The 18,295-nt window shown below is 34.0% G+C and overlaps 1 protein-coding gene across 1 annotated transcript in view; it reads right to left on the reverse strand.

The window, feature by feature from the left end:
* Positions 1 to 18,295, reverse strand: part of HELRODRAFT_62632 (hypothetical protein) — a gene marked incomplete at both ends in the record, with an annotated part of 48,577 nt that overhangs the window by 19,162 nt on the left and 11,120 nt on the right. The window contains one exon of the mRNA XM_009010592.1: positions 8,479 to 8,581. Coding sequence (XP_009008840.1) covers positions 8,479 to 8,581 — 103 coding nt within the window. The remainder of the gene's footprint in view (positions 1 to 8,478; positions 8,582 to 18,295) is intronic.

The following is an 18,295-nucleotide window of genomic DNA, read 5'->3' on the forward strand; positions in this document are numbered from 1 at the left end:
TAATATATATATATATATATATATATATATATATATATATATATATATATATATATATATATATATATATATATAGGATTAAGACTGTCAGAAATGCAATTATTGATGAAAATCACAGCATGTTTGGCGTTAGTTAACTTCCTATTCAACTTTTCGATTTTTCTAAAGGTTGATCGTAATTCATTTACCCTATTGCAATAATGCTCAACAAAATAATTACACTCTACGTCCCTAACAGCTACAACCTAAAATCAAATAGAGAATTCATAGATATATTGACTACAACAAACCATCCATTAACACCAAAATAGCATCTTTGGATGCGGATTCACTCTTTACAAATGTTCCTGTAGAGAACACAATCATCATAAAAGCAGATAGAATATACAATTCCAGTCATTCACCACTACCAATTCTAAAAAATGAATTAGTTGCGCTGCTAAAAATATGTACAGCCGAAGCGCCTTTCGTTGGCCCGGGTAACACATTATATCAGTAAATAGACAAATAAAAATACTCTTCACAAACTTCTATGTTGGACATATCGAAGAAATGTTATTTAAAGAAAACCAAAGCTAAAACCTAATATATATCGCCGATACGTTGACGATATATTTGTTACATATGAAGATGATGATCAAACAGAAAAACTCCTACAACGACTAAACTCATCAAAATTAAAGTTTACAATGGAAAAATCAACTGACAATACACTATCATTTCTAGACGTACTAATACAAAATTTGCAAAACGAATTTAAAACCTCAGTATACACCAAAGCATCAAACAAAGGTTTATGTCTCAATGGCAATAGTAAATGTTGTCAAACATATCTAGAGAACACGATCTCTGCTTTTGTAAACCGAGCCTACAAGCACTCTTCTGATATAGGTAGAAGAAGAACAGAACTAGGTAGAATCACTAAACTACTCATTAGTAATGGATATAAAAATTCCATGATCCAGAAAATAATAGAACGTAAAGAACAAATAATCAGCAACAACAACAATGCAACCTACAATAGTAACAAAAATAACATAGTAATATATTATTATATATATAAGAATAAGAATAATATATTATAAGAATCATATGTCAACCGCAACCGCTATATATATATATATATATATATATATATATATATATATATATATATATATATATATATATATATATATATATATAAGGAATGGAACGGATCCAAGATTTTGGGATCCGTGGATCCGGATCCAAATCCGGATCTCGACGATGGATCCGGACGGATCCGAATCCGGATCCATGTTGTATGCGGTCATAAAACTAAATAAGCTGTTTCTCTGACGAACCAAAGAAATATTTTTTATTCGTATTTGTATCAAGTTAATTGTAATATTAGTTATATTAAACACAGTAACAAATGGCATTATTCATTATAATTTATTAAAATAAAAATTTTCACAATCAATAAAGTGGAAGTTTAATATTACATTATTCACTAATCAATCAGATAGTTTTATTCTAGGCAAATTAACTTTCAAAAATGTTAACATTTCAACATTATCCATTAACAACCGATGGCGACCTTTTGTAATTCGGAACCGTCGCATTCCTAATATATATATATATATATATATATATATATATATACATATATATATATATATATATATCAGAACGAAGTTTTCTTTAATGCAAATATCGTTAAATACTTTTGCCCATTTTGCATTAATAAATTTTTTAGTAAGATTTTCAAAATGAAGTTGTGTTAATTCATATTTATTAATTATGTGTGTCATTATAGGCTTACAACGTTGTTTCGGCAAAAAGACATCTTCAGAGCCTAGTATTAAGAAATATGATTAATATCAGAAATATCCTTTGGGCCTAAATATGCATATACGACGACCATACAGCACGATATGCAAAGCAACCGAACTGGAGATTTTGTATAACACATGTTTAAACCAAAAAAAACATCGACTGATTCAATTTGAGAAATCTCTTCACAGTCAACTTCGGGCTGAAGCCCATCGCCACCGCAACGCTTATCGCACACCGGCTTTGTCTAAAGAGTTACTCGCTGCTGTCAAAGGTCTTCGTAGTAACCAAAACATTGTTATACGTAAATCAGATAAATCCAACATGTGTGTTGAGATGAATTGTGCTAATTATAACAGCCAAATTCATAATATTTTATCCGATACAACAAAATCTCTACGTATTACTAAAGACCCCATAACACATAATAAAACATCTGTTAATAAGTTAATTGCTCAGATAAATTCTAACTCAACGTGCGTAAAACTCACTCCAATCGTAGGCAAATACAGCCCTGGGTACATTTACGGCAATGTTAAAACATACAAACCAAATAATCCACTTAAACTAATTATATAACAATGCCCCACTGCAACATATCAGTTAGCGAAAGCCCTTAATAAGCTTCTTCAGCCATATGTCCCTCGTACCTTCTCAGTCAAAATAGCTTCAAATTCATCGAGATTATCAACGACAACAGGCGGTGCGTTAGTCATATGGCTTCGTTGGATGTTGAGAGCATGTTAACAGATGTACCTATCGAGTGCAAAATTGACATAATCTGCAAATACGTCTGCAATCATCCAGCACTTCCACAATTGGACATCCCTCCAAATTTGCTGAATGAGCTCCTAAAGTTGAAAGCCCATTTATTGCCCCCGATGGTTCACTGTACGTACAGAGCGACGGCGTCGAAGTGAGTTTACAGCTTGGTCCTCTGTTTGTAGAGTTCTACATGGCTGACCTAGAAGCTATGATATTTGCCGACCAGACAAATAAACCATTAATTTATGCTCGAAACGTCGATGATATCTTCATCATCTGCTCTTCCGTTACCGATATTTATAACATAAAAAATATTTTTCAAAATAACTCACACCTAAAATTCACAATAGAATTCAGTACTGAAAACCGACTTGCGTTCCTCGACTGCTTCATTGAAGAAAAAGATGAACAGTTGACAGTTGACTACTTATGTCTACGTCAAACCTTCTAACTCAGGCCAGGTACTTAATTACACATCCTATTGTCTAGACCGCTACAAAAACAACGTCGTTTACAACTTCATCCATACAAAATATTCTCTGATATCACTATTTTTAGATCTGAATTAATCCGTATCAAACAATTTTTAATAAATAACAATTATTTAAATAAATCAATCGATGGTACAATCAAAAATTACTTGCAAAAAATCGATAATTCAAAAACTGCAGTAACTTCAACAAAAAAAAGTAATAACATCATATTACCTAAACCAGATACACGACAACTACAAATGGATGAATCACTAATTAAACGAATCATCAAATCAAATGTTTCTGTCTGCGACGACAACAGGCGACTAAAATTCATTATATACTACAACACCAACAGCACCTCCAGCCTCATCATAAAAAATAGCAACAATCCATCTTCATCTACGTCAGAGAGGACGAACGTCGTGTACCGATTTACATGTCCTATGCCACACAGTGTTATAGAAAGTTAGATAGGCCACATGCGTACTACTCTTTTTTGTAGGTTCATCATACATGTGCAGGATGGCGTCATTAGAGACCATATGGCCAACGAGCACCGTATGCCTCTTAAATCATATTGGATTTAAATACAACAATATTGGATTCAGTATTAAATCTCAGACGTCTCAAAAGCCTTGAAGCCCTGTACATCAACAAACATAAACCAACATTAAATAAACAATATAATAGTTTCAACCATACCCTTCAATTATTCTCTTATTATCGTGAACCGACATCTGCAACATCTGTCGAAATCAATCCAGCAGATGTCCCAGTGCCAAAGCGATATGAACATCGTAATTCGTAAATCCACGGTGATCACGTCACATGCTAACTTATTTAATAACTGCTAAAATGTTTATTTTTATAACGTAATTTTAATTTTTGTTTAAAGATTTTTATTTTTAATCAACAACTGTTAAACTGTTTTACTTTATTATATTACTTATTTCAATAACATAATTTTTATTTTGGTTTTTAGTTGTAAGTTTTCATTTATTACAATTATTTATTAATTCAATAATAAAATTTTAATATTTATATTGACTTTTATATCATCATACCGACGTTCACCTAATATCAACCCACCACTAAACACCTGTCAAATTATTTTATTACATATTAACTAACGCAATTTTATTTTCATAAGTATTATTTAATTTCATTCTTTTAATTAACATTTATCGTTTAATTTCAATATTATTACTACAAACAACAACACACGTTTAGACGACATTTTCCCCGAGATCGGGGGTTGCCGTTTGGCTACCTATGATGAAACCGAAATACCCCTCGACGCCATCCACATCTGTCACTCGCCTCAGTATCAATATTATTACTACAAAGTAACATTTATTTATGTTTTCACAATTAATGGTTACTCATCTTATTTTTACGTTATAATTTTCTTTAAATTTTATTAACTTTCTCGATTTTACTACTTAAATTATAATTTAATTAAAGATATTTCTTAATACTAGGCTCTGAAGATGGCTATCTGCCAAAACAACGTTGTAACACACATAATTAATAAATATGAATTAAGATATCATGATGATATCTTTATCTCCTATAACGACCCTGAACAAATCACCCAACATCTTGGTACCTTAAACAAATCAAAATTAAGATTTACCATTGAAATTGAAAAGGAACAACGTTTACTTTTTCTCGAAGTGTTGGTCACCCGTGGCGAAGAACATTTCAAAACTGCGGTCTATGTCAAAGAAACAAATACAGGAATTTGTTTGAATGGCCATCAACTCTTTGCGCCAAATTAGACGATCAATTGTATCCATTTCATTTAAATTTAGAGCTTTCATGTCTTGCTCGATTGTTTGCGACCAGGACTTCTTTGGACGGCCTTTAGGACGTTTGCCAGGTACTTCAACATCTGCAAGAAAAGTTATGGCACTGTTTCTACTTCGTTTGACATGACCAAACCACCGCAGACGGTGTTGCCGGCATTCGTCCTTTATATCATCTAAACCAGCACGACGCAGGATTTCGGTAGATTTGATGTGGTCTTTCAGACTAATTCGTTGCATCCATCGGAGCATTTTCATTTCGGTTCGTTGAATTTGTTGTTCCAATTTGGTTGTCATTGGCCATGTTTCTGCCCCATATAACAACACCGGACGTATCACAAATTTATAAAGTCTTGATCGTAGTGGTAGTTGGATGTCACGCCGCATCAATATAGAGGCAAGGAGATGCCATTTATTCCAGGCTGCACGTATGCGTGCTCGAACGGCAGCTTCAGCTGTTCCAGTACAATCCAGAACATCCCCAAGATATTGAAACGATGTGACTTTCTCTACCTTAATAGCTTCAAAAACAATGCTATTTCGAATTTGTTGTTGTGGATTGATGCAAGCAGGACAAACAAAAATGGACACTTTAGATAAAGTACCAATTATTTTTGAACAACGTTTGTGACACCACTGGTTACACTGCTGACACTTGATTGAATTGTTACCTACACCGGCTTTACATACTGAACAGGGCCATCGTCCAGTATTGGTGGATTGGATGGGTTCACCAGTGTTCATTGCTTTGGTTTTGCTGATGTTGACTTTGAATCCATGATCGACGAGTCTGATGTTCCAATCTTCAAACATCTGTGCTGTATTCTGCTCAGACTTGGCTGTTAAAACGATATCATCAGCAAATATTAGAATCCAAATTTCACCATGCGTAATGGTTTTGTGATTTCTTCCATCACAGTTAAAAATAAAAGTGGACTGAGAATCGAGCCATGGTGAACTCCTACGCCGATGTCAAATGCATCTGTGTTTCCAACCGTTGTGCAAAGTTGTAGCAACGTTTGGATACCTGCAGTACCAGGTGCTTTGATAATGTCATTTGTGAGTCCAGAGGGCCCTGCTGCCTTTCCATCCTTCATAGCTTTCAGAGCTTCTGTAAGCTCCTCTACAGTGATGTCTGGAATCGGACCTTCGATGGGTGGAGCGACAAAGTTAACATTGATGAGATTTGTTTCGTTTAACAGACGGTTGAAGTATTCTCTCCCCTGTAGCTTGATCTCATCTTGTTCAAGAACCATCTTATTTTTGTCGTTTTTGATACATGAGGCACCAACTATGTCTTGTTTCGTACGCTTTACTTGTTTTGCTATACGATACAGAGATTTCATTTGTTTACCTTTGCTTTTAGTGAGCCACTCTCTGCACTGATCTGTCCGAACCAGTGCAACTTGACGTCTTGCATAGTTGTTCTTCTCACGAAAAATTTTATGGTCATCAACAGACTTTGATTTTTGCCATTGCTTGTATGCAACTTTCTTTTCTATTGCACTTTGTACACTGTCATTCCACCACCAAGTGTCCCGTTCATGCTGACGTTTTGTACCAGTTTTCCCAGTTTTTGCAGCGTTTATCAAAACGGTTTTGTATGTACTCCAATCTGTACTGGCTTGCGATTGGTGGTCTAACTGTGTGGTGACAATCTGTTGAAATTTTTCTCGATGAATATTGCTTTTCAGCTTCCACGTTTTGATTCTCCGGGCAAACCCAAGGATGCGGTTGCCATCTTTATTCCGTTTTCCATAGCCAAAACCGCCATGTACGTTGTCAAAACTATCTGTTTTCTCTCCAACGTGGCCATTGAGATCGCCTCCAATCAGGATTGTTTTAGATTTTGGTATTGTTGAGATGCTGTCAGAGAATGCAGCCCAGAAGTCATTTTTCATCTCTTCTGATTCGCCTGTCTGTGGTGCGTATGCAGAAAAAAAATCATTATTTGCTTTTCTATGCGAACCTTGATCCACATGATACGTGAATTAATCCTTTTAATATCCAGTACTTCTTGGGCTAGCGGTTCTCTGACAAAAATTCCAACACCATTTTTGGCCGTCTTTTGACCATTCCAGAATAGTTTATATTTTTCTGTCTGAGTTGACATGACAGACACCATTCGATTTCCATCGAGTTTCCTGAAGGCAGCAGATGTCAATCCTTCTACGCTCAAGCATTTCTGCGATTTCCATGCTGCGGCCAGTCACGTGGCCTCTCAGTCTTTGTCCACTTTGAATGGACAAAGTGAATGTACCGAACAATTTAAAGACAGCACAATAAAATCATTTGTAAACCGGGCATTCACACACTCTTCCGATATTGAAAATTGCAATGCTGATTTAAAAAGAGTCACCAACCTGCTTGTAAACAATGGATTGGATATAAGACTTATTCTATTGAAAAAATTGTTAAAGGCAAATTACTAGACAACAATAACCTTCCTAATACCAACAATCAAGATAACGACATCATCTTGTATTACAGAAATCACATGTCAACTGCATACAAAATAGATAAAGCTTATTCTTAAATATATAATCAATAAAAATGTCACATCAACCAACCCAATTAGTAAAGTTAAACTCCGAATTTATTACAACAATAAAAAGACGTCTCATCTAATACTGAAAAAAAATTGTAGTCCTAGAGATAACTCTGTGTTAAAGCGTAATCACGTAATATATGAATTTAATTGCCCCTTTGACGATTGTGCACGTCAACATGAATCATATATCGGGATTACTACTACCTCACTATGTTGAAGGCTTACAATGCATAAACAGAGTGGTGCTATCAAATTTCATTTGGACCTAACACACTCAATCACTATTAGCCGTGAAATCCTCGACAGTAACACCAAAGTAATATACCAGAACAGCAACTACACGCATCTTAAAATTGCAGAAGCAGTCCTAATTGACATCAATAAACCAAAAATAAATATACAACAAAAAATGACAACCTCACTCCCAACCCGGCGCGTAATCAACAATGAAAACAAAGAATTAATAAAAACTAGCATTGTAAATAGTGACAAAGAAGAATATGATGCTGTCAATGAAGAAAAAGAGACCAAAGAAGGTGACCAGCCAATAAAGAAACCTGACACCTAATTTCCATTTAAGTTCACTTTGACAAAGTCAATCTCCATCTAAGTTCATTTTGACAAAGTCAATTTTTCCCTATATAAACAGCAGAAAGCACTGATGATGATTCATTCGGAATCGAAATATGGCCTTATTTGCAGCATGAATTCGGAAAATAAGTTTATTTTGAATTTTAATAAACTAAACGTTCACCAAAAAACTTTAGTGAGAAAAATTGAAAAAACGAACTACAAACATATTAACGCCAAACATTCGGTAGAATTTATAGAATATTGTAAAAATTATGGTCTATATACCAACATATATATATATATATATATATATATATATATATATATATATATATATATATATATATATATATATATATACATACATATATACACATACATATATACACATACTGTGAAAACTTGATTAGAATATGTTCAGCTGTTTGAGAGTCCATAGCCGACATACAAACACACGAACATATATATATACATTCATATAAATATGTATATATATAAATATACGAACCATCCGACCCTTGTAGACTTCTGAAGCCTCATAAACTCCCCGATCCCATGTTTCCCTTAAATTTGATGAGGCTGGAATATACATCAAGTCCATTTGCCAAAACCTTTGAATGTAAAATAAACAAATTTAACTCCATACAAAAATTAATTTAATTCAACCACTTATACAATGTTTTTATACACATTGGATGGCTTCACATATCTGAGCATCCAAACCTTAAATAACAGCAACATACACTGCAAATGAAAATACAAATCTACATGTGCTACATGTGCTTACAACCAGTGGTGTCACAAACGTTGTTCAAAAATAATTGGTACTTTATCTAAAGTGTCCAATTTTGTTTGTCCTGCTTGCATCAATCCACAACAACAAATTTGAAATAGCAATGTTTTTGAAGCTATTAAGGTAGAGAAAGTCTCATCGTTTCAATGTCTTGGAGATGTTCTGGATTGTACTGAAACAGCTGAAGCTGCCGTTCGAGCACGCATACGTGCAGCCTAGAATAAATGGCATCTCCTTGCCTCTATATTGATGCGGCCTGACATCCCACTACCACTACGATCAAGACTTTATAAATCTGTGATACGTCCGGTCCTGTTATATGGTGCAGAAACATGGCCAATGACAACCAAACTGGAACAACAACTTCAACGAACCGACATGAAAATGCTCCGATGGATGCAACGAATTAGTCTGTAGGACCACATCAAATCTACCGAAATCCTGCGTCGTGCTGGTTTAGATGATATAAAGGACGAATGCCGGCAACACTGTCTGCGGTGGTTTGGTCATGTCAAACGAAGTGGAAACAGTGCTATAACTTTTCTTGCAGATGTTGAAGTACCTGGCATACGTCCCAAAGGCCGTCCAAAGAAGTCCTGGTCGCAAACAATCGAGCAAGACATGAAAGCTCTAAATTTAAATGAAACTGATCGTCTAATTTGGCGCAAAAAGCTGATGGCAAAAAAAACAACGTCCTACCTCGGGAAACCGGGTCTCTGGACGTAAAACGAAGATTGATTGATTGATTGTGCTTATTAGATTCAGCGTATCTTTAACAGTCAAATATTATAGAACTCAGAACAACGATAGGTGATTTTATATAACAGACATAGACCATCTTGGTGCGAGGATATTTCGAGATTTTATAAATGACATTAGTTTTTCATAGGAGCTCTAATTTTTGTTATATAACATTTTAAAGATATAACATTTTTAACATGTTAGGAAAATAATTTAGTTAAACTGAAATAAAAATATTGTAAATTAAATTTTTCACAAATTTTCAAATATGTTTATGTAATGATATTGAAATCGCTCTATTGTAAGGCGAGTTATATTACAGCAGTTATACGCCATCAAAGAGATTGGCTTAGAGAAGAATGTCGGAAAGACTGTCCAGATCCAACCAAACGACAAATCAGCGTAAAAAGTACAACTCGTCATCGACGCAAGCAGCATAGCGATTGTCGACGACTTCAAATTCCTCAAGTCATACGTAGCTTCAAGTGAGAAGAACGTGGACAATTGAATTACTCTGGCATGGGTTGCATTCACCAAACTCAAGACAATCCTGGATCGTCCAAACCCAAAGTCAAGTGGATCTAAGTGAGTTGGCAAACATCTATGCCCTTTATCAATCGAATGTCGGAACAAATATAAAAGGTCGACCTCATCTCTCCTACAGAAGGAAGATTAGCAAATACCTAGAGCACCTGGATCTTGACAGTGAACATTTTACCGACGAAATGACCAGGTTGACAAAAGATAAAAAGTTGTGGAAAAATATTGTCGTGACTAACAAGCCCGCCCAATGATGATGATGATGATGATGATGAAAGATATTGACAAAATGTCTATCAATGAAACTCATTAATTCGAATTTTTTTTTAAAGTATGCTATTAAATTGTCAGCATATACTATGGGCATTAAGGTGCAATAAAGCCAATTAGAATGTTGTCCTGAACATTTTGGAAACTTCAGTGATCACCAAACATTGTGATCAAAAAAACTAAAAAACGGCAAATGAAAAAGATTACAGTTCCAAAATCTATTCCAACAGTAATCTTTTTGGCAGTTCTCTTATTTTTGGGCGCCTGGTCTTCCTGTTGGAATGACTGGGTTCGATTACAAAGATATCCCGGCCTATCAATTGCAATGTGTATGATGCGTAGTTTTCACGCGCATTCATATACGCAGTGTGTTTGTCGTTGATACATCTGAAGCGAGCGTAAAAGAATGACCTTTAACATGTAACTTTTTCTAGTTCATGTTATTTATGTCACGTATTGAAATGAAATAATCTTTTTGTCAACAGCAATTCCAAATAAATGGAAAAAAAGTGTTAGTATGATTGAGATGAAACTCAAAAAAAGAATTAACTCAAATATAAGTAATTTTAAACAGAAAGAGTACAGTGAAACTGTAAAAACAAAATTCTAATAATTCAGCATTTTAATATATAAATAAAGTGGTAATTATAATTTAAAAAATATTAGAACACATTATATTCTTTTATGAATGATTTCAAGATCTTTTTTAATTTGATATAACATTGCAGATTAGGTTGTTTTTTTTTAAATTTATTCCAGAGTCGGGAACCCGAGCAACTAAAAAAATAAAATGTTTTTTTTTGCCGGTTTAAAAACAATACAGTTTTGTTGTCGCGTTTATCTGACTGTTTTGTATTTGAAGTAATCAACGAATGCATATAAAAAAGTCCATTTAGCTGTTTGAAGACGAAAATTCTTGTATGGTAAGCATGTTGTTGCGTGAAGGAGAAGACGAGATTTGATTGTGATGAAACATTTCTAGAATTTATTGAGTGAAGGTAGCTAGCTGTCTAAGAGAATCTTTGCTGCCCTTTTCATGAGTTGAGAAATTGCTTTAGTGTTGGATTTATACGCTGAAGCCCAAATTAAATTACAATAGTTTACATATGGCAGACATAATGCATTGTAGAGCAACGTACGACTTTTAGTGGAAAGATAAAATTTGTATTTGTTGATTAAGCCCAGGTCTCTGGCGAACTATGAAGCAATATTTTTTATGTGAGGTACAAATGTTAATTTTTGATCTAGGTACATTCCTAGGAATTTGCAAAACTTTAGTTTCACTTATACTTACGTTGTCAATTGTATTTTTGTACGGCTCCTTAGATGCCTATATGTTGAGAATTTAAATTAACCATCATTAATATTCATATTTTATTATAAATTTCATTGTAAGCATATTTAGATAAAGAAATTAAAATCATCAGTGCAATTATATTTATGTAGAATTAGTTAGTTCAACAGATAAATTAATTAAAACAATTGAAATAACTAATTCTATAATGAACAATAAAAACAAATTCAAATTTAAATAGTTTGTTGTCGTGATAAACGTTAAAGGTTAAACATGTGGGGAAAATTTAAGTAATATTTTATTTAATTTTAAGTTTTCTTGATGAGAAATTGTAGTTGTTGAAGTTGTTGTGTAACAAAGCCAGACCAGGAAGGAGCTGCATTTTGATGTGTGAGATGATGACTGATTCAGTGATGCCTCTGAGACCATGTGAGCGAAGTGTTTTGAATGCGTGAAATGTTTGAAAACCTTTTGTGATGATGTGATTAATATGAGGTGCTATATTAAGTGTGCAGGTAAATGTGATGCCTAATATTTTTAACTCATTCATTTAATTTTAAGTTTTATTGATGAGAGATTGCAGTTGTAGAAGATATACATCACTCACTCATTGATGGAAGCTCTGTTATTATTATTATCATAATCATCTTCATCTTCATCTTTCTGATCATCATAACCATCATCATTGTTATTAGCATTATTATTATTGTTATTGGCAGGATTATTCAAAATTCTATGAGATAGTAGTATTGTTTTATTTTGTTGACGGGTGTTGAGCATTGGTTTCAGATTTTCTATAAGAATAGCTTCGGCTAATTTGAGGCGGAGAAATGTTGTGTGCTGTAGATTCAGGAACACAACAATTTTTACGCCTCAAACTATTCTTATAAGAAATAACCGTACTTGTAGATTCAAGTCGACTCATATATCATAACCATCATCATTGTTATTAACATTATTAATATTATTATTGGCAGGGTTATTCAAAAATTCTATGAGATGGTAGTATTGTTTTATTTTGTCGTTGGGTGATGAACATTGTTTTTTTGTCCTGATTATGACATTAAACTGACCCTCATAGTCCTGTGAGTGATGTTGGATCATCAAAAGCTAGGCCCACCGCTTATAACTGTGGTTGCGTAAGGAAGGGCGTCCTGCGTAAAAATTAGCCAAAAAAAATATTTATGATGACAGAAGTGACAATGGCCCTCAGTATCCGACAGAAGAGGGTGCGAAGAATCCCCGGAGACCCAGTCCATGGGGTTGCGGTGCAAGACCCTGTAGATAATCTGGATACTGGCTCCCCACTCTATAATGTGGCGGTGCAAGGCACTATGGATGGAAGGATTACCTGTAGACCAAGGGGTTGGAGGTTTGGTACCTGAATGTAGGCACGCTGACAGGAAGGAGTTTGGAAGTGGTGGAGGAGTTGCAGAAGAGAATGGTTGACGTGGCTGCATTACAGGAGATCAGATGGAAGGGAGAGGGTACAAGGTGGAAGGTATAAGTTGTGGTGGAAGGGGGATGATGGTACGGAAAGAGTTGGTGTGATGGTGAGAGAAAAATTGGTGGAGAAGGTGTTGGAAGTGAGGCGGAAAAGCAATGGTGTAATTGTGGTGGTGATAGTGTTTGGAAAGGTCTCACTATGCCTACACTTTCCTTTTGTCCATCCACATACTTTATCTGCCGTTGTTGAATATATAGTATTAAACTAAAAATACTACTCCAACCAAAGAAGGAAACCTCTTGTGATGAAAAACAACCGCACTAGTTAACTGCTTGTAAACAATGGATATAAGACTTATACTATTGAAATAATTGTTAAGGGCAAATTATTCAATCAATCAATCAATGATCCTCCTTTGTCCATCGAGGGACCGAGCCAGTGCGACTTGACGTCTTGCATAGTTGTTCTTCTCACGGAAAATTTTTTGGTCATCAACAGACTTTGATTTTTGCCATTGCTTGTATGCAGCTTTCTTTCCAGCTATTGCATTTTGTACACTGTCATTCCACCACCACGTGTCCCGTTCATGCTGGCGTTTTGTACCAGTTTTCACCACAAACTGTAGTTGCAGCGTTTATCAAAACGGTTTTGTATGTACTCCAATCTGTACTGGATTGCGATTGGTGGTCTGTGTGGCGAAAATCTGTTGAAAATTTTATCGATGAAAATTGCTTTTCAGCTTCCACGTTTTGATTTTCCGAGGCATTTGTTTAGACTTATGTTTTGATAGTTTGACAACCAGGTCTGCCACAAGGAGTTTGTGTTGGGCGACACACGACTCATCTCTTCTGATTCGCCTGTCTGGGGTGCATATGCAGAAAAAATAGTCATTGTTTCCTTTTCTAGGCGAATTTTGATCCACATGAGACGTGAATTAATCCTTTTAATATCCAGTACTTCTTGGGCTAGCGGTTCATTGACAAAAATTCCAACATAATTTTTGGCCGTCTTTTGACCATTCCACAATAGTTTATATTTGAACCTTCTAGATAACAACATAAAAATTTTATACAACAATCAACAGCACTACAACCTAAGAATCGCAGAAGCCATTTTTATCGAATCTGAAAAACCTTCAATCAACATCCAACAATGATTCACAATACTTCCAACTCGGAAAATGCACAACAATAACGTAATTACTATGTAACATTAATCGGATCAACCAGCAATCTAACAGTGATGATAAAAACATTAATAATGATAATAGCAGCAACAGCAATAATTAATATAATAATAATTATAATAAAGACAATAATAATAATAAAAACAATAATAATAAAAAACAATAATGGATATAAGACCTATTCTATTAAAAAGATTGTTAAGAGCAAATTACTACACAACAATAACCTTCCTAATATCAACAATCAAGATAACGACATCATCTTGTATTACAGAAATCACATGTCAACTGCATACAAAGTAGATAAAGCTATTCTTAAACATATCATTAATAAAAATGTCACACCAACCCAATTAGTAAAGTTAAATTCCGAATTTATTACAACAATAAAAAGACGTCTCACCTAATACTGAAAAATAATTGTAGTTCTAGAGATAACTCTGTGTTAAAGCGTAATCACGTAATATATGAATTTAATTGCCCCTTTGACGACTGTGAACGTCAACATGACTCATATATCGGGATTACTACTACCTCACTATCTAGAAGGCTTACGATGCATAAACAGAGTGGGGCTATTAAATCTCATTTGGACTCAACACACTCAATCACTATAAGCCGTGAAATTCTCGACAGCAACATCAAAGTAATATGCCAGAACACCAACTACATCTTAAAATTGCAGAAGCGGTCGTAATTGACATCAATAAACCAAAAATAAATATACAACAAAAAATGACAACCTCACTCCCAACCGCCGGGTTGGGAGTGAGGTTGGTTAGTTAGTAGATATGAGTGTTGAGCAATGCTGTGTGTGTGAGTATGTATATTTTGCACGAACACTTCCCGCCACAGACGGTAGAGAAGAACACAGAGTTTTGAAATACTTTATTATTATAACCCACAGAAACTCGCTTTGTTTCGACACATGTGTTTCGAATTCGTGTTATAAATTCTCATCAGGAATTGGCGAGTGTCCAACAAAAAGAGAATAAGCTCCGAATTTCAAGTTCTCCGTGAGATAGTGCAAAATCGTACGGAGTAATGTAAACAGAATTTAAAATTAATAGCCCCACTCTGTTTATTGCGTAATCAATAATGAAAACAAAGAGGTAATAAAAACTAGCATTGTAAATAATGACAAAGAAGAATATGATGCTATCAATGAAAAAAGGGAACCAACGAAGATTCAATAAAGAAATCTGACACCTAATTTCCATCTAAGTTCACTTTCACAAAGTGAAAATTTCCCTATATAAATCAACTTGCACTGATGATGATTCATTCGGAATCGAAATATGGCCTTATATGCAACATGAATTCGGAAAATAAGTTTATTTTGAATTTTAATATTTCCCTATATATACAGCAAGGAGCACTGATGATGATTCATTCGGATTCGAAATATGGCCTTATTTGCACCTAATTTCCATCTAAGTTCATTTTGACAAAGTCAATATTTTCTTATATGAACATCAAAAAGCACTGATGATGAATCATTCGGAATCTAAATATGGCCTTATTTGCAGAATGAATTCGGAAAATAAGTTTATTTTGAATTTTAATAAACTAAACGTTCACCAAATTCTTTAGTGAAAAAAATCGAAAAAACGAACTACAAACATATTAACGCCAAACATTCGGTAGAATATTGTAAAAATATATATATATATATATATATATATATATATATATATATATATATATATATATATATATACTTTTACTTCATTTTCAGAGGTTACTAATGGTAGTTGAGAAATCAACGGCAAAATATTATTCCAACTGACATCATTAAGAAACATGTTAATCTGTTTACTCCTTTTTTTACAAGTTTGGTTAATATGTCTTTGAGGACTGGTCAATTTCATGAGGGGTGTAAAAATTCAATTGTGTGTCCTCTTTTGAAGAAGAACAATCTCGATCCTGGTAAAATTAGCAGCTACAGACCGGTTTCTAATCTCTGTTTTGCCTCTAAGCTTATTGAACGGTTGGTTGCTAAACAGATACTGGATCACTTGAAGAATAACAATTTGTTGCCTGTTCATCAGTCTGGCTTTAGACAGTGCCATTCTACAGAGACGGCGCTATTGCAGGTTTTTTTTAGATCTTTGTTCAGCATTGGATGTATAGAAGATATCACTCCTGGCTTTCCTTGTATGAGTGCGGCGTTCGGTTGTGTTGATCACAGGATTCTTTTAGATAGATTGCAATATGGTTTTGGTCTTTCTGATGGAGTGTTAGAATGGATGAAATCTTATTTGGTTGGTAGATCTCAATAGGTATCATTTGGAGGTAAGATGTCTGACGTCAGTGGGGTTGTCTTTGGTGTGCCACAGGGGTCGGTTCTTGGCCCGTTGTTGTTTCTGCTCTATACGTCAGAGGTATTTAACGTAGTTGAATCATTTGGGTTGACAAGTCATGCTTTTGCGGACGATATTCAAAAAATAGTTAATAGTACAATAGATTCATTTCCGTTGGAAATGAAAAGATTTGTAAAATGCTTGTCAGCTGTTGATTTATGGATGTCGCAAAATGGCTTGAAATTAAACCGAAATAAAACTAAACGTTTGCCGGTGGGAACATGGCAGCAGTAGTCCAAATTGAAGATAAACTCAATCACAGTTGATGAAGAGACAATTTTATTTTGTAACAATGCGACTAAACTGGGTGTGATTTTTGATTCGAATCTAACAATGAAGCACCATATTAAGATGGTTTCAAGAGATTGCATTTATCAGATTAGAAGATTGAATCAAATTCGTGGATCATTGAACGTCTCCACGCTTCAGACGCTGGTTCATGCATTTGTTCACTCGAGAGTTGATTACTGCAACAGTTTGTATTATGGATTGCCAGACAAGTCCATCCGTGTATTGCAGTCTTTGCAAAATCGTGCGGCTAGGGTTGTGGTTGGCGGTCGATGGGATGATCATGTGACACCTATACTTAAAGATTTGCACTGGGTAACTGTTGATAAGAGAATAATTTACAAAATTTTTATTTTGATGTATAAGGTACTCACAGGTAGTGCTCCAAAATATCTGCAGGATAAGATCAACAGTGATTTGCCACGTCCGACCGGGATTCATCTAAGATCATTTGACATGAATCGGTTGATAGTTCCTGCTACAAACTTGTGTATTGGTTATTGGTTCACGAAACTTTGCTGTTTCAGGACCGACTGTCTGGAATGGTCTGCCGGCTTCGCTCAGGGACATTGGGTTGACCATGACATGCTTTAGAAAAAAACTCAAAACATTTTTGTTTTTGTTACAATGATATCTTAATTTTTTTGAATTGTTCTATAGTGTTTTTTTTATAATTGTGTTGAATTGTTAAAGTTTTTTGCAGCCAGACAATTATTTCTACGTTTAACTTTATTTTAGTGAGGACATGTTTAATCTTATGTTTAATTTTGGGTTATTTTATTTTTTGATGGTGCTTTTGAATTTTAACTTACTAGCGCTAGATAAATCTTTTGATAATATATATATATATATATATATATATATATATATATATATATATATAGTTGTTCAAAAAATCCACCGACGATTCAGCATTAACAAGTTTTATGGTTGATTTTCTAATATTTTGAACTAGTTTTTTACAATTAAGTCTATTCAAAATGAATTTAAAAGAACAACAACTACAACAACAATAATAATAATGGTAATGATGATGATGATGATAATAATATACAATAATAATAATAATAATAATAATAATAATAATAATAATAATAATAATAATAATAATAATAATAATAATAATGATAATGATAATGATAATAACAATAATAATAATAATAATAATGATAATAATAATAATAATAAAAATAATAATTAATAATATTAATAATAATAATAATAATAATAGAAACGATATTCTAATTAATTTCGCGCTTCAAATTTGTGACATTGTTGGTTGCCATCTTGACAACGGCCACGTACCATGAACAATCGTATAATTTCAAATATTTTGTTTACTAATTTCAATGAACCTTTGCGTTTTTATTTCGTTACTTTTATTTTATTTTAATATATAAAAA

This window comes from Helobdella robusta (genome assembly GCF_000326865.2).
Source record: "Helobdella robusta unplaced genomic scaffold HELROscaffold_1, whole genome shotgun sequence".
NCBI lineage: Eukaryota > Metazoa > Annelida > Clitellata > Rhynchobdellida > Glossiphoniidae > Helobdella > Helobdella robusta.